Source organism: Protopterus annectens, chromosome 4.part0 (genome assembly GCF_019279795.1).
Source record: "Protopterus annectens isolate FY-2018-M chromosome 4.part0, PAN1.0, whole genome shotgun sequence".
In the NCBI taxonomy this organism is placed as follows: Eukaryota; Metazoa; Chordata; order Ceratodontiformes; family Protopteridae; genus Protopterus; species Protopterus annectens.
Window position 1 is genome coordinate 1,302,198,776 of NC_056733.1, and position 19,003 is coordinate 1,302,217,778.

The 19,003-nt window shown below is 39.6% G+C and overlaps 1 protein-coding gene across 1 annotated transcript in view; it reads right to left on the reverse strand.

Annotated features, from left to right (window-relative positions):
* Window positions 1–1,579: 1,579 nt before the first annotated feature.
* LOC122799848 (rap guanine nucleotide exchange factor 6-like) overlaps window positions 1,580–19,003 on the reverse strand; it is a 1,033,906-nt gene continuing 1,016,482 nt past the window's right edge. Inside the window, exon 4 of the mRNA XM_044069181.1 lies at window positions 1,580–1,850. Coding sequence (XP_043925116.1) covers window positions 1,742–1,850 — 109 coding nt within the window. The 3' untranslated portion in view covers window positions 1,580–1,741. The remainder of the gene's footprint in view (window positions 1,851–19,003) is intronic.

Below are 19,003 nucleotides of genomic sequence, written 5' to 3' on the forward strand. Positions count from 1 at the left end.
ATATTTTTTCTGCCTGAAGGTCAAAGGCACAGCACAATGCATTTTGGAGCCAAAGGTGTAGCTAACTGTCTAGGAATCAATCACATCAAAGCATCCTACAGCACCGATGGAAATTAACTTCCTTAGGGAGTCTGCTGTATATTTCCTGAAGCATTTTGTACCAAATGTCTATGAACCATTACAATCTAGACCAGACGCATTCAGTTTTCCTGAGACAAGAAATTAAGAGGTAAAAGACCTTCAACACACTAGCCCTGTCAAAAACAGATACAGTACAAGGGTCATTTTATAACAGATACTTAAGACATTTTATTATATATAAACAGCTTCTCAGTGAACAATGAATTGTGTACAACTGCTCTCAGTACTACAGGTGGGAAATGATACACAGATATTTTTATTAGACAGATCACTAGAATTAAGTACCAGTGTTATGAGAACAGGATAAAAAAATTGGCATTGCATTCTGTTAAATACAGATTGGTAAAAGGAGATTTCATTTGTATCTGTAAATGTGTAAATGATGACACCAAGACCATGACAGTAGGAACTGAGTTTAGGGTTCATGTTATGGAAACTACAAAACTGTTTTGAGAACTGTCTTCTTTATAACAGTACTATAAAGATAAGATAATTTCATCGAAAAAAGGGGGCTTGCACACTATGGAATAGTTTGCCAACAGATGTTAGAAAAGCTGGAAGTCTACAGGCATTTAAGGGTACAGCAGACCAAAGGTTTGACAAAAGTGTATATAACTGCTCAATACTATTACTGGCAAACTCTTGTAAAGCCTCCTAGAAGGCTCAGAGTTTGAAGTTATGAGCGACAAACATCGAAAATGTAGCAAGCACACAGACTGAAATGAAAAAGGCAATTTCCTGTCACCAATCCAAAACAGAAGATTTACCACAGGCAGGTACTTCATTCATTTTTCATTACCAAATTTTGAATAGTAGTTTTAAAACTTATGCAACTCTGCATTTTATTTTTGTCATCAACATGGCCATACCTACTTCTTCCATAGCTCTTTGATCTGTTACATCACTGACAATCCCTGAACAGGCACATGCTGTTAGTTTGTACATGTGACATTCCCCACTTAACATTCTTTACACTCCTCACTCTTTATCAGGGTTGCCAGACGTCCCTATTTGGGCGGGACTGTCCCGAGATCAGCAGCCTGATCCTGAGTCCCGCCCTGCCGGTTTAAATCCCGGCCAGCCTCCGCTTTTTTTTTTTTTTTTTGATTGGCCCGTATACCTGGCATACAGGCCAATCAAAAATCGCTAAACACAGAGCTTCTTGTGTTCCGCATTAAACAGAAGTAGCTCCGTGTTTAACGATTTTTAATTGGCCTGTATGCCAGTATACGGGCTAATCAAAAATCGCTAAACACGGAGCTACTTCTGTTGAATGCAGAACTGCAATGTTCCGCATTAAACACGAGAAGCTCCGTGTTTAGCGATTTTTGATTGGCCGGTATACGGGCCAATCAAAAATCGCTAAACATGGAGCTACTTGTGGTGAATGCGGAACTGCAATATTCTGTCCCGCATTAAAGACCTTTTTTTTTTTTTGGTCTTCACTTGCTGTGAAAGACCTTTTTTTTTTTGTCCCTACCTGGCTGGTTGGAAATCTGGCAACCCTGCTCTTTATACACAGTGGCTGTGCTCACACTTATTCATCACTTTTAGGTATACGTAATTTGTACCAAGTAAAAGTCAAATGAGTAAAACAGGATCAAGTCACAAAAAGCATACAATACCTGCAACGTGGTAAATAGATTGAATCTTTTATGAGGACAGAACCAGAAAGTAGAATATACCAACATGAAGCAATGCTGTCACGGCTACAAAATAAAAAGACAAAAAGAATTTTACAAATAAAAAAAATGAATAAATGCATTGTTTTATAGACTACTTCAACATGCTGACCACTTAGAGATGTAACACATCATACAGAATATACTACATTAACTGAACTCACAGGAAAATACTTTTAACAGATCACTAGACAGAAACTCAAGTTACAGAATGTGCTCAGCATAACACTGGATCTTTAAAGACTACATGGCTAGTACAGCACAAAGTATTAGCAGTATCATTCACAGTCTTTGTGCTTAGGCATAGCAGAAATTTGCGCTAGCTGCTCTTAAGTGCAGATGAAGGGCAATTTATAGATACTAGTTGTGATTAGGCACAGCAGATTGAATCTGTGATAGATGAATTATACAAATAAGGTACTAATGAAATGTAGATGAGGAATGTCTACACAATCTGCAACTGTCTTATGTAAACAGGCATCTTTCCCACCTCTGTAAAATGCATAATCACTTTTCATGTACAGAGGAATGGAGAAAAAGTGTTTTGGTACCGATTTTTAAGAATAAGGGTGATGTGCAGAGCTGTAGTAACTACAGAGGGATTAAACTGATCAGTCACAGCATGAAGTTATGGGAAAGAGTAGTGGAAGCTAGGTTAAGAAGGGACATCATGATTAGTGAACAGCAGTATGGTTTCATGTCGGGAAAGAGCACTACAGATGCGATATTTGCTCTGAGTGTGTTGATGGAGAAGTACAGAGAATGTCAGGAGGAGTTGCATTGTGTTTTTGTAGACTTAGAGAAAGCATATGACAGGGTGCCTAGAGAAGAGTTGTGGTACTGTATGAGGAAGTCAGGAGTGTCAGAGAAGTATGTATGAGTGGTACAGGATATGTACAAGGGTAGTGTGATAGCGGTGAGGTCTGCTGTGGGAGTGACGGATGCGTTTAAGGTGGAGATGGGGTTACATCAAGGATCAGCTCTGAGCCCTTTCTTATTTGCAATGGTGATGGACAGGTTGACAGACGAGATCAGACAGGAGTCCCCATGGACTATGATGTTTGCAGATGACATTGTGATCTGTGGTGAAAGTAGGGAACAGGTGGAAGAGACCCTGGAGAGATGGAGATATGCTCTAGAGAGAAGAGGAATGAAGGTCAGCAGGACTAAGACAGAATATATGTGTGTGAATGAGAGGGAGGATAGAAGAATGGTGACGATGCAAGGAGTAGAGGTGGTGAAGTTGGATGAGTTTAAATACTTGGGGGGTCAGTAGTTCAGAGTAACGGTGAGTGTGGAAGAGAGGTGAAGAAGAGAGTACAGGCAGGATGGAGTGGGTGGAGAAGAGTGTCAGGAGTGATTTGTGACAGACGAGTACCTGTAAGAGTGAAAGGGAAGGTCTACACGACAGTAGTGAGACCAGCTATGTTATATGGGTTGGAGACAGTGGCATTGACAAAAAGGCAGGAGTTTGAGCTGGATGTGGCAGAGTTAAAGATGTTAAGATTTGCACTGGGTGTGATGAGGGTGGGACAGGATTAGGAATAAGTATCTTTTTCAACAAACAAACAAGCAAAAAACTGTTAAAACGAACCAGGAACAATAAGAGAAGTTCTTCTGTATGTTGAAAAATCCAAGTATTAATTATACTGTTAAAACGTTAGCGTTCAATTTAAAAGTGTATATAAAATATACGCTTTCAGCAAAATAAGTATTTCGCCTTCCTCAGACAAACAGAATACTAGTTACTATTCTAGCATTTATACATTGTTTAAAAATTAATAACCAATCAGCATGTAGTGCATTTCCTAATTACATTTTCACCATGACAACCTTAAACAGGAAAATGCTTTTACAATTCTTCGTTTTAACAGTTTTTTAATTAGGAATAAGTATATTAGAGGGTCAGCCCAGGTTGGAAGGTTTGGAGACAAAGCCAGAGAGGCAAGATTACGTTGGTTTGGACATGTGCTGAGGAGGGATGCGGAGTATATTGGGAAAATGATGCTAAGGATGAAGCTACCAGGTAACAGGAAAAGAGGAAGGCCTAAGATAAGGTTTATGGATGTGGTAAGAGAGGACATGCAGGTGGTTGGTGTGACAGAGCAAGATGCAGAGGACAGGAAGAAATGGAAACAGGTGATCTGCTGTGGCGAACCCTAACGGGAACAGCCGAAAGAAGATGATGATGTACAGCACTGCTGTGCAGACAAGTCCTATAAAAATCAAACTTGCACCTTTTTTATCTACTTTGCAATTCTTGAAGATGTTTGCTGTAGCTGCTATATCTTCAGTTATAAGTGGTTTGTCTCTTTTTTTAAAGAAGAAATGTATTTCTTAACTTACCACATGACACTGGCAATCATGCATGTCTATAAATGAAAACAAACAATACTGACATAATTTTAGTTGCAGACATTATACATCTCAAACCATGTTGACATAAAGGTAGTTGCAAACATTACACATCACTTATAATACATCAACTCATTGTCAGACAAACATTACATAGCTCATTCAAATCTTCACTTTGTTTAAACTTTGTTCCTCTTCTGCATGTATTGTTCCCAGAATTCCCATTTTTTCCTATGTAATTTGCTCTACCCTTTTCTAAAGATCCCAATTCCACATTTCCCAGAATTCCCATTTTTTCCTATATAGTTTGCTCTTACCCTTTTCTAAAGATCCCAATTCCAGATGTTTTATCTTTTACTATATTTACTACTTCTAGTAAAGTTAGTTTAGACTCTGATTTCCATTTTCTAGTAATTGCTTTTTTTGACAGCCACTATAATTAGACTCAGAAAAGCTTTACTGTATCAGGGCAATTCTGATTCTGTATCATAACTCAAAAAAAGTAATTTCCTTAGTTACACCAATTTGTTCACCCAGTACCTCTTACAGAGCAGTCTGCAGGGAGTCTTAAGTCTGCCAACTCATTACACTCCAGAAAATTTGTTTCCAGTTACCTCTTTCTTCCTCATCACACCTCCAACATTTGCTGCCCACCTGAGGAAAACTTAGTTGGAGTCTGATTAGGGTATAAAATACCTATGTAAACACTTCCAAGCAAATATCCTAAATCTCCTAGACTTTGTTGCATATTTGGGAGGTATACATGTATCCCCCCATTGTTTATTTGTGAATTGATTGTCCAGTCTCTCTTCCCAGTTTTTCCTAATCTCTTCTGGTTGATTCTTATAGTTATCATGCAATATTCTGCATGTTCTCCTAAATATTCTTTTTTAACAGTAGCTTCTGTTCTACATTCTACTAAAAACTCCACCAGTGCTGATCATTCGCTTAGGATCCCCTATTTCTTTCTCTTTACCTATACTCTGATATCAATCCTTGATAAGGAAGGCTATCTCTGTCCTGCAGTACAAATAAATTCTTGGCCTCTTCCCATTCTATTACCCTTCCCTTTCTAATTATTTGCTCCCAATTACCAGGTTTCTCTAATAAATTCAAACCCCCTCTTGCCTATTGTCTGTATTCCTAATTGCAGTCACCCCTACTGTCAGAATCTCCTTTCTCCATTCCTGTGTTGGCTTAGTTCTTAGAAAACGTTTTGCTATTTTATGAATATAATATTCTGCATGGTTTCTGTTATTTTCCTTAAGAATCTGCATCCAAAATCCCAGTCTCACCTTGTTTCCTGAGCTTCCCAGTTTCATCATCATCCATTTCCACTTTGAATTACAGGTTTCTGATTGTGCTTTGTAGAGGAGCCTTAACTGTGTAGCTCTGAAATACCCCTTTAAATCAGGTAATCTCAAACTGCCTTGTTCAATTGGAAGAATCATCTTATCTCATTTGACTCTTGCTGTCTTCCCCTCCCAGATAAAATCCTTCAGCTCTTTATTAATTACCATCCACAACGTTTACTCCTGTTGATAAATATATGCCTGACCTGTGTATAAGACTAAAGGGACTAAAAACATTTTAATTGTTTGAATCTTGAAATCCATATCCGTATAACAGAGCTTCCAGTTTCTTAGTTATTGTATTATCTTTTGTTTAGTCTCTTCCTACATATCCATAGCTGCCACACCAGAATCCTTTTTAATCCATATAAGTACTTCATTTTTATCATGTCCCCATAGATATGGATATTGCTAAACCAATTCATGTGTGAGTACATAATTTACAGCTATTGCCTTTGTTTTAGCTTCATTCATTTTGTATCCGGAAAATATCTAAAACTGCCTCAAACTGTTCCACAACACTGAAATGTTCTTTTCTGGTTTCATCAAGTACAAAATAATCCATCCATCCTCAACCCCTTTTCCAATTTATGGACATGGGTGTGGGGTGTCATTTAGGCAGTGACCATTATCTCAAGCTAAGGTTTTACACTGCCAGGTGGCTAGCCCTGCCACGATAGCTCATTTGTACCACTCACACACACTCTCACCTATGGCCAATTTAGAGTGTCCAATCCAACTACTGCATGTCTTTGGAATGTGGAAGGAAACAGGAGCACCCGGAGGAAACCCACGTGACCGCAGGGAGGACATGCAGACTCTACACAAAAGGCACCCCAGCCGAGAATCAAACCAGAGAACCTCTTGCTGTGCGGCAACAACGCTGAACCACCATCATCTGCAAATAGAGCCAGCTTTTCCTGACTACCATACCAATTATATCCTTGAAATTCTGAGTCTCTTATTTTCTTTGCCAATGTTTCTAAATATAGTGCAAATAGCAAAGGGGAAAGAGGACAACCCTGCCTGGTTTTTCTGCTCAAACAGAAGTTATCAGAGAGGAACTCACCCACTTTAATTTTTGCCTCTGATCCATCATATATCCTCCTATTCAACTTTATAATTTTATCAGGGAATGATCATGCTTCTATTGCCCTGCTCATAAACTCCCAGCTTACTCTGTCAAATGCTTTCCCTCTGTCAAGACCCAATAACAACAGTGATATTTTCTTACATTTAGCTTCCTTTATGTTGTCAAATGTTTGCCTCCCCTCTACAAAGCCAAGTTGATCCATGTCTATCAATTTTGGCATCGCCTTTGCCATTTGTTCATAGGTTCACAGGTTCATAGGCTGGTACTAGGCTATTGGCCCTAGGGCCTATGCAAGCCTAGCCATAACAATTCCCTGGATATTTCTTCCCACAATATTTACTTCTCTGGACCCCTGTCTAGCAGGGCGACAGACATGATCCCCGATGTGAATTTTCTATCTCCCATCCAATCATCAAGGTTCCTTTTGAAGAGGGCCAATGAGGCGCTCTGCTTGACATGTATGGGCAGTCTATTCCAGAGTATGTTTAGCCATTATAGACAAAAACACTTTATAATCATGGTTGATGATTGAAACGGACCTGTATGAAGCTGGACCTGATGGGCCTTTACCCTCTTTAGATATTACAGCCACCACTACTTTTTTCCAGGAAGTTGCTGCTTCTCCTCCTCTTAAAATACTGTTAAAATCTTCCAGAGCCTTATCAGCTTTTCCCTCCTACCTTCCAAACGTCCACAGGAATACCATCTATTCCTAGGGACTTTCCTGTTGATTGGTTATACATCATCATTTGTATCCATTCTCCTCCCAGCCTAGTAATTGAGCCTCATCTACCTCTAACCTTGGCATATTTAATTCTTCCATAAACATTTCCATTTGTACCTTTTCTTGATCTCCAAATTTCTCTGCTTTATACAGACGTTCATAAAATTTCCTAAATATATCCACTACCTCTACAGGATCTTTTATCTTCCTGTTTATAAGATGCCTAAGCTTGGCAACAACCCCTTCTACTTTCTGTTGCCTGAGTCCTTGCATTAAATGTTTTTGTGCTCTGGCATTATTATCAGTAAACAGTTGCTTTACAACAATCTTTCTAAACTCATGCATATTATCCAGGTGATTCTTTATTTTCTGGTTAGCACTCTGCAGCTGCTCCTCTTCTTGTTCTGTGAGACTCTCCCTATTCTGCAATACTTTAACATTTGTCAGTACCTCTGAATAATTATTGTTGCTTCCTAACCATATCTCTCTTTCTTTTATTTCCACCCTATTTTTTAAACTCCACTTTAATTTTATCCCACTCTCTAGCCATGTTTTCATCAGAAATTTCTGTCTTCTCTAATAACTCCTCAATAATTTTCACTACCCATTCCTTAAACTCCTCTCTTTTCAACAGAAAGGTGGGAAAGCCCAAGTGTCTCATTTTTATTTCATTACCCTGTGTTTTTAGTTTAGTTATTATTGGCATGTGATCTGAAATAGTTATTGGATATGTATCAAAACTTCCAATTAAATGCACATTTTCCTGTGAAATCTAACTTCTGTCTAACCTAGCCCAGTTTTTGTATATTGGAGAATAACATGTAAATTCACTCTGAACTCCTGCTACTGAATTTACATCTTACTTGCCAAATATTTTCATAAATTTCTTCAGAGATCTACCATCCTTTATTATATTTTCCCTTCTGGGCCCCTAGACACATCTTTCCTGCTGCAAATCATATTTCAGTCCCCACCTACAAGTAATATTCCCTGATGAAAACTGATTATTTCTCCTAGAGTTTTCTTAAGCTCCATTATAGCAGTTTTAGGTGGAATATAAATACATGCCAGCATAATCCTCCTCCCTTGCCAGTAGCACTTTAGTACTACATATCTAGCATTACTATCTTTTTTATCCTCTTCTATCACTACTGAAGCTCCTCTTGCAATTAATATAAGTGCTCCTCTTTTCCTTTGTCCCAGGTATTCCCCTGAATAATCGTCCTGAAAAACTTCCTTTATCAAATTCATATGTTGTTTTTTTCCAAATGTGAATCCTGTAGCATGGATATTTACATACTACTTTTTTAATATAGTTCAATACTCTTTCTTTTTTGTATATATCTGTGAGACAATTAACATTTAAAGATAATATTGAAAGGCTCATTATGGTAAAAAGTTATTATTCTCACCTTTTATTTGTAACAGTTTTTTTAAGTATCTAGATCCAGCTTTTTGTTACATATGGACACTAATGTTTTGTAAGTTGACCTTTTATACAGTTGTTTGTTCCAAAAAATAGTCTAATATTCAAAACAGAAAATAAGTTGAATAAAAATCATATTTCAATCAAACAAATCAAACTGCTTGAAATTTTCTCATTTACTTCATTCATAGCACCAATTCACTTCCTTTTCTTTCATTTAATTCGAAAATTTATTTAAATAACAAATTTAAGTGCTGTATATATTATAGTTCCTTCTAAAAATTTTGCAGCAACTTTTATTCAATAAGAAAGTCAGTAATGGTATTTGGGAGAATGATCGGTCAATGTTGATGAGTTTTGAATAAATCTGATGAAATCATCAACTGTTTCATTTTTGTAAGATAAAATTTGAATTTTTTACTATTTTACTGGACTTGTGGTGGGAGAGATCTTTTTACGAACAGTAAATTGGGACTTGTTACATTTATACAGTTGTTTGTTGTCATATCCACTTGAGTCTATGTCACATCTTACAAAACTTTTTGTTTTATTGAAAGCTCTCAAAAAACACCCCCCCAATACACTCCAAAAATGTATTAACTTAATATCAGCACTCAAAACTAATAGGAATAACTGTCCTAAACTGACAGCCACACTGACAGACTTGGGTTAACCTAAAAGGAAGGTTATCCATGCTAAGACACTATTTGGTTTTGTCTAATCTTTAATGCTCTACCAGAATGAGAAAACACTTGAATGTTTTCAGAAAATATTATTTCCTAGCCATTGAAAAAAAGCCAGTAAAAGAAAGATGTAGTCTGTTTTTATTGCTCTTTATCAGATTGTCTCCATGGAGATATGAGAACCAGATACAGTGTTGCTTCTACAAGTATTTAATTATTTATGTATTTATTTGCCAGAGAACAGCTTTATTACAGTCCATATTCTTTTTTATTTATTTGCTTTCTCTTATATGTTACTAGATAAAGCCAAAAGCCTTAATCCACTCGTTCCACTATGCAAGAATGAGGAAAAAGCACATCATTTTTTCTTGCAACATAGTCTTTTGAACAGACTTTTTTTCTTCCTTTTTTTTACAGTGCAGTGTCTACATTTATTAAAACTGAAAAAGGATAATCAGAAAAGAAGGGAAAAAACAAGGGCTCCTGTTTATTTTAGTATCCACATTACCCTTGAAAATGACTGAGAAAACGTAACTTTACAGCATGCAGACATCATGCACTATACAAATATTACTGTTAAGAACAAAAAATTGTTTTACTTCCAGTTAACTCTTTCCTCCTTCCTCTTCTCTCCTAAGTGTTCCTCTAAACATTAATAACTTAATAACATGAAGTAAGGCATATGCTTTAGAGTCTCCTACATATCTAATAAAGTAAAAAAAGTCCAAAATGTCCAGTTTTTTTTGTTCTGTCATGTTTCACAAATATAATTAGTGATTTATAATCCCACATTTATTTGTCAATTTCTGAGTTGCTGATATTATTCATCTCTATCTCCATCTCCCAGATAAAATCTCTGCTTCCACTCCAGCATACTTTTGGTTCTTCTAGTCAACTTTTGAGCTGTTTTGTCTCTCAAGCATTTTCCATTGAAAAACTGGAAAGGTTTCACTGGCACAGTCTCTCTGTGGCCTTTATTACTAGAAGAACAAGCATGGGAAGAATTATTCAGCTGTTCAGCAAAAAGCAGTGCAAGCTCCTGTTTCATAGCTCACTTTTTGTTGGACAAACATTTGTATTTCCTACTTACCATGTTCTGCATCAAAAATGATTTTTACTCCAAGAAAAAAATGTTCTGAAAATATATGGATATAGCAGTTTGAATCTCAAGCCTGCTTCTCGACATTCTCTGACTAGTGGGACAATTTTAACTACTGTTCTACATGATGTACACTAAGTAATAATTTTCCATTAATACTCTACTTTCTCCCACTTTTAGTACTTTCTCCTTCTGCCACAGTTTTGTCAGAATCAACTCCTTCTGCAGGCAAGATTGCATCTTTACTATTAAAGGTCTAGGTTGCTTTTTCATGGCCGTGTTTAGACCATGTACATGAAGTGCCCTTTCAAATAACTCCTGCTCTGGAATACCAGTCCAGTTGCTTATTTGTGCTTTCATAAAATTAACACAGTCTGTTCCTTCTAGCTTCTCCGGTACAGCAAAAAATCTCAGGTTTTCCCTATGTGCTGTATCATCTAATTCTATTTTTTTAAACGTCTATTCTTGAGTAGTCTCATATTCAGCAAGACTTTTCTTCACTTCGACTTCTGATTTTTGCAGTTTTATCACCTTATCTGAATATCTGTTTAAAGCTTCTTCCATTTTATCCAGCCTTTTGTTATTTGACTTGATACACTCCATCAGTGTTGACATCCGCGGTGGTGTAGCGGTAGCATTGTTGCCTCACAGCAAGAGGTTCTCCGGTTTGATTCCTGGCTGGAGTGCAGGGAGTGCCTTCTGTGTGGAGTCGGCATGTCCTCCCCACAGTTGGGTGGGCTTTGAAAAGACATGCGTAAGTGGGTGTGCCTTCGTTGAAGGTTGAACGTCGAGCTGGCACCTCAGCGTTCGTGAAAAAATCTACTGCCAATCATTAGCGAACCGGAGTTCCGCTGTGGCGACCCCTAACCAGGAAAAGTCAAAAGACCAACAACAACAACACTCCATCAGTGTTTCATTTGTTTTAATCAGCTCTGAGTACATTTGATTTATTTTTTCCTCCAGGTTACTGGACATCATGTCTTGTACCAAAGCTGAAGCTTGCACTACTTTTTTGCTGAACAGCTGAATAATTCTTCCCACTTAGTGTTTTCCTCACCTTTTGTGACTGATTTTCTTTCAAGTTCTCTGGATTTCTTTTCTGTTGACATCCAGACAGTGCACTTACTAGCCAATTACTAAAATGTACCCAAAACTGAGTTCACTGGCTTTCTCTTCTGAGTTTCTGTTTTCACACTGGGAGAGATGAAATTCAGCTGTTACTTTATGTGCAGCCACCCTGGATATCCATGAGCTGTTTGTCTTGGCTGCACAAAAGCTCCAAGCACCAAGTGGCATCTGCCATCCTAGAAGGAAAAGATTCAGACAAACATGGGCTCATTTTAACTTTGCTGACCAAGCACTTCTTTATAGACTTAGAATGGAAATGGATACAGTACGGGCTTTAGTGAGTTTGTTTGGACTACATACCAGGATTGGGGGAAGTTTGGCCTACATACCAGGATTGGGGGGGGATGCATGGTCTTTCTTTACCTGTGGATAACAGGGTATGTATAATGCTGGTGCCCATTCACAATGCTGACCTGCCAGAATGTCAACTCACATAACAGTGAGACGACAACAGTGAAGTTTAAAACAGAGAACTCACAATGGCGAATTTCTCTTCAGGGAAACTAACCACTTGGCCACCACTGATGAACTTTGCCCTTTTCACCACTGTAGTGCAATCTCTGAGTTGGTATATTTAGGTGGGGGAATGGGGGGGGCAAATCCCCCAGTCTGGTGGGTTTTATTTATCTATTATACTGTTTTTCCCACTATGGTGGGTTTCATTTACACATTATGCTGTTTTCCGGGAAACTAACCACTTGGCCACCACTGACAAAAACAACATAATACATAAATTAAACCCACCAGACTGGAAAAACAAAATGATACATAAATAAAACCCACCGGACTGGGGGGCTTTGCCCCCTGCACCCCTCTAAATATACCTGAAGAGTCTGGGGGTGCCTTTCAGTGTGATCCTGCTACTGCATGCAGGATGTTTTCCTCATGTTGCATTCTGCATTGATCAAACAACGATGGCATTTTCAAATGCCCCATGATGGCAATGCAACTATTGTTCCTTCTATCAGTGATGACAGTGATAGTGGTCAGCTGATGGCTGTAGCACAGGATCCCCTGCAGCAGGCTTGCACATGAAATGTGGCTGTGAAGGCAAAGAGGTGGCATCTAATCCACAACTATGGACCATGACATTCACGTACTGTCTCATCACTACAATGAACAATTATGCATGGATATCCAGGTCTGAAAAGTGACTGCTGACTTTAACTTAGTAAGGTTTGATATATGAATTGCATATCAAATATATCAGACATAATGTCTCCTGAGGATAGTGTGGGTGATGGCCCCACAGATCACGAGCAAGTACTAGCATGCAAGCATGATACTGAGTTTCCATGATTCCAGGATCTAGTGGATGCGGGGGGACCTCTAGACATTTATCTGAAAGTCCTGCAGGACGTAGACCTTGACTGAGAGGTTCATGTGTTGGGGAAAGCTGACAGGGCATTGCTAACTTTTGGGGTGCATCTACTGGAATCCTTATAACACTTTTGTTAGCTACATGTGGGATCTGGCCTACTTGTCCCCTACATGTGCGAACAGTACCCCGTCCACATCCAGCTGTGTTCCCAGTGTGTGCCTGGTAAGTCTTTACTACTATGTGCATGGAGGTGGAAATGGATGCTGTGTGAGCAATCCTACAATGCCTGAAATCATCATGGCACTGGTCCTGTTCTCCACCATTCCATGTACTGGTGAAATTCTTCACATATTCCCTGCAATACTATAACCATCTCTACCTGACTCTGTCCCTGACCTGTGCCTAAACTATGTTACAGCACATCTGGCGCTGGGCAACCAAGGCCTTGCATGGAGCTAACTATGGAAAACGTCTTTTTATTTCACTCCTTTGTACAGATGTGGCAGTGGGTAGTGTTACCTCTGAAATGGTAGTCTCCTCCTAAAGGTGCTCAGGGTGTTCACCTGAAACAGGTATTGAGCTACATGGTGTCACCCCCCCAACTATAATGTCACTTCCTCATTCTGCCGAGTAATGAGCCCATGTCACTTCCCATGAAGTTGTCCATCTGTTGTGTTACAGGGCATCTTGACAGTACACTTTGTGACTATGTCTGTCCATTGGCAGTGTCATGAATATGAGAGCTATGGCATCATCAATGACAGCCATTCTCCGTCAACATCAACCTGCTGTGCAGGAGCACATGATGTGGTTGTTTCTGGTGTTGACCCTGTGAAGAAATATGTGAATATACTGTTAATGAGACCAGTGACACATGCAATGATTCATCCAGAAAAACATAATGGCTGCACATAGCATGCTAAGACAGTCGACTTTGTGCCATACTTGATGTGGAATGCTCACCTGATGATGAGAAATGTTAAGTTTTATATCCAGACAGGTATCATGGCCAGTATTTCTGAGCATAAAATAGTGACATTAGCTACAAATTAACCGTTCACACTGCACATCTGCAGTTGTTGCAGTGACCTGAGAGTATTGCTGTGTTCACAACCCCTCTGATGATTTCATTAGCACTCTGTTTTGAATCAAAGTTTTCACCCCTTACATAGAGAGAAAGTACTCCTCATCCAGTGTTAAAGATTGCAGTGTGTAAGGGCCACCACCAGTGCTGCTAAGGGAAATTGTGGGCAACTGCATTCTGTTTGGCCTTTGTCCTTGCACATTCCACCAAGGAAGTTACTCTTTTCCTATACTGTGCATAGGTGCAATCCCTTCCCCCTACAGTACACATGTTAGCCACTACTAGATTCCATAGCTTAACTCCCTCTGCCTGCTTTGGCTCCCCTTTGCCTAAGAGATATTTGCCATATACCCTCAGAGCATCCATAAGGATGAGCTTTTCTTCTGCACTAAAGATGTCTTGCTCCTTGTTACAGAAGCATTTTCTACCCTACAAGCACATATTTGGTCAAAATTAAACCAGTGTCCCACTCACAACACCTAACATTTTAATGTTGCACTCATGCAAGTTCATAATAAAAATCAGACGATAGTAGGGATTACTTCTGAGTTGTGGGTTTTAATTCTCTTGGTTGTACAACTGCAGATAGTTAACATTTTGGAGACTGTTGCTTGAGCCCCGATACGCTTCTCTCCCTGCCCCCAAATCTCACCCACCCCCAGTATCTCTACATTTATAGGTACTTAACCACACCACCAACTCAACTAACCTATCAGCCATTACCTCTAGTCCCTTTCCTACCTGTTCCTCTATCCTATCACTTCTCTCTACATACTCTCTCCTCCCACTCTGACACCTCAATATTGGTAGTAACTCCTTCTACTTTAGTGTATGTCCAACAATTAACCATCATGTTCCACTACTATGTACTACCCATTCTGCTAATCACCTATGTACTCACCCAGTATGAAAACCAGATGCTTATCGATCATCAATACCCAAATGGGCATGCTTCCTCCCCAACTATAAAGCATCACACTTTCAACCATATCTATGACAAAGGAAATAACTCAAGCCGTTATACACTCCTCCAGCCTACCAACCCCAGGCACACTAACTCCAAACCTAGACAATACTATAAACTCCTATATAAACTATTGAGGCTTATAGTTAAATATAGACCCAGTATCATACTCAGTGGGGACATTCACCCCAACCCAGGCCCTTCCACCTCTAATATATACACCACCACTAACTGCAACCTAAGCCAACCACCTAGAATCAGTAGACCAGCTAACTCTCTCCTGACCTGTCATCTCAATATTAGGAGTATTAATAAGGTACATGAACTATATTCTCTCCTGGCTGTCCACTCTCCTGAGATACTCTGTCTATCTGAGACCTGGCTAAAGCCTAACACTACTGACAATGAGGTGTTACCTCCTGGCTATAATATACACAGGCTAGATCGTGCTTCCAGGAAAGGGGGTGGGTAGCCATACTGTATAAATCTGAGTTGAACCTGACCAGAGATGTTAACCAACCACCTCAGATTAACAACTCCGAGATTCTTCCCACTAAATTGCAGCTTTACAAAAGTAAATGCATTAGCATCATTTGCATGTATATCCCCCCAGGCAATAACATAGCCACACTGGAGGAAACTCTTCACTGGCTATCAAGTCATTACCCTCAAGAAGCCATACTGCTGGGAGACCTTAATATAGATTGGGGAACCTGTTCCTCTGAATCCCTCTCTACCCACATCAGTCTGCATGCTTTCACACAAACAATAACTACCCCTACCAGGCTAGGTAAATTTAACCAAAAAGAAAGTATACTCGATTGGGTGCTTGTAAATAGTAATCCCCAACTATACACTGTAGGGACCTTTTCCAATGGTCTAAGTGATCATCTCCTCACTTATGTAGTTAAGCAAAAAGTTATTAACTCACAACCACCCATACTCAGGAAAGTCAGGCACATTAAAGAATTTGATCAGACCAAATTCCAACAGGAACTTATCTCCTGCAACTGGTGTGTACTAAAACCCCTCCCCCTACAGGAGGCAGTACTATATTTTAATGACACATTTCTAGAAATCCTTAATCTGCATGCTCCTGTCTGCTCAAAGTGAACGAAAGTAACTATAGCACCATGGCTTACCAAAGAGTCCAGGCAAAAAATCCATATTAGAAACAAATTATGGGCTCATTGGCAGTTCACTAAAGACCCCCTAGAGCATGTTAAATACAGGGAAGTCAGAAATGATAACAAAAACATCAATTCTAAACGACAAAAAAACAATACTACTGTCAAGTCCAGACTGCAAACCAAAACAATCCTCAAAAGTTCTGGGCAAGTCTAAATAACCTACTCCACCCAGGAAAAACATCCACGCCCATCCCCACTGGTTTCATTGACAAATCTCCTGAAGATGTCTCAGACAATTTCAACCGCTTCTTTACTGAAACAATTCAAACCCTAGCTAGCCAACTTCCTCCTTGCTCCCCTAGCCCTGACAATATCACCCCTTTAAATAGACTCTCATTTAGCTTCCAACCAATTCCCACATCACTCATCCGTACCCTTATCAAAAAATTAAAACCCACCACTCTATCTGCTGACCAACTACCCGCTGAATACCTTCAAAAATCAGCTGATACTATAACTTATCCAATATCAATATTAATTAACCATTCCATAGCAGAAGCAAAAATTCCCACCATTTGGAAAACATCCTATATTATCCCACTACATAAAGGAGGCTCCTCTACTGAATTCTCCAATTACAGACCCATAGCTATACTTTCACCACTTACAAAAATATTGGAAAAATGTACACACAAACAACTCATGCACTACCTAATCCAAAATCACCTCATGGCCGATACCCAACACGGCTTTCGACCACACCACAGTACTACCAAAGCCTCAATTTTAGGTTATTGTCAATAATGACACCAAGCAGTTTTGTACAGGGGTCTGGGAAGATAACAGTATCATCTTTTGCATTAATGGTGAAAGAGAAAGTTGTAGACCTTTGAGTAGGTGAGAACAGCAACATTTTAGTTTTTTTGGGATTTAATAATAGCCTGCGACTAGTGAGCCAGTTTTGTACAATATTAAAGGTGAACTGGTTAGCAGAATTCAAATCTGAGGGAGATGTGGCTGAGCAAACCAGAGTGGAGTCGTCAGCGTTTTGGATGCAGCTGATGTTTGGGATGACAGTATATAAGTCATTAATAAAAATAGAGAAGTAGGGGCCCTAATATGGAGCCTTGTGGTACTCCAAGTGTGTTTGGTAGTAGTATAGAAAGCGTGTTCTGCCAGAGAACAACCTGTTGCCTCCCAGTCAGGTAGGAATTAAACCATAAAAGGGCATTAGAGTCTAGACTGAATGTTTGCATAGTGTGTAACAAGAATTGGAGATCTACCATGTCAAATGTCTTGGAGAGATCCAAGAAGAGGGCCGAGGAGATGCGATTATTATTGCGGTTGCTGTTTATTGTGTTGGTAAAGGCAGGTAGGGCTGAGGTATGTCCTGGATGCTGAAGTCAATGCTGCTATTGCTGCTGATAATACCCCTACGAGGAGGAGGAGAAGAGTTTTCAGACCCAGGGTAACTTACTAGGAGCTACATGACCTGGAGATTGTAGAGCGCTACAGGGTGGACAGAGACATAGTTCAAGAGTTCAGTGAGCTCCAACGCCCTCAACTCAAAGCCAGGGTATGTAACCCTTAGGAGATACTTACAGGTACTTTTCAAAAAACAACTGGGACATGATGGTGGTGTCACAGGCATCCGCATCCCACCAATTCCACCAATTCTATGCTATGCTCCTCTATATGCCAGTGAGCACATATCTTGAGTGAGGGCCAGCAACTACATATTCAGGCACCACCCAAGGCACCACCTAGTGAGCACACATTAATCACAAGGGATACCACTCAATCAACTGTAAGTCATGTGCAATCAATACCCAGGGATTATCGATGAATGCATGTGCTGGCAACCTTTGCAGTTATCACAACTCCCACATCAAATGCACACTCACACATGGAAGAATGCTATGCTATAATGATAAAAAACAAACTAGAAACACAGAGTGTGTGTGTGTGGACTTGAAGATCACGTTTTTCGGTGCTTACAGTAAACAAAAGGGTAGGGATACAAAGCCCACCACCAGTGCCTAGGTCACTACAGCCAAAGTCAGAGGAGAACTCTTGAGGAGGAACCCCCTGCTGATGTCCCTGTAGCAGAAGTAGGCATGCTCGGTACCCCCTGGCTTTGGCTAAGAGACAATGCATATCACATTCACCGACAACCTAGAGACTAACAACTTACTCCTACTCACATACATATCCTGTACCTATCCATGTATTCGCTGTGTACTGCCTGCATCAGACAGAGCCAGCCCTGAACTACAGCTGTGTCAACTGCTACATTTGCAAGGTATGTCCATAACCTACATAGTAGTCTACTGGTTTATTATGATATGTCACTATAGCTATGAACCGGGTACATTATGCAGGTAACTATACTGAGCTATTTGGACAGAAACTACATCCAAATGGACTACATACACCCATTCCCCTATCATGTCACCATTTGTAATTGGTGGGCCTCATGCATGGAATATTCAGCAATCCTACTGCAACAATTTACTGGTACATCATTCAAGGGACATGTCAGAAAGTGAGGTTAAATGATGGTCAGACTAGTGTGTGTCCTAGCAGAACATGGGCTTTTGTTCCCTCACTCCTCAAAACAGCAGTGTCGCCTTGTAAATGCCATAACAGTAAATCATTTATAAATGAGCATTTCATACAGTTAGTATGCCACACAGAATAAAGACAGTAAAGCACAATTTGAACTTATATTTTATGTGTTAGGTAACTGAGAATAGCAATGTACATATTTATGCCAGTGATGGTGTGATGAATGATCCCCTTTTTGTCAAGCAGCTTTTTG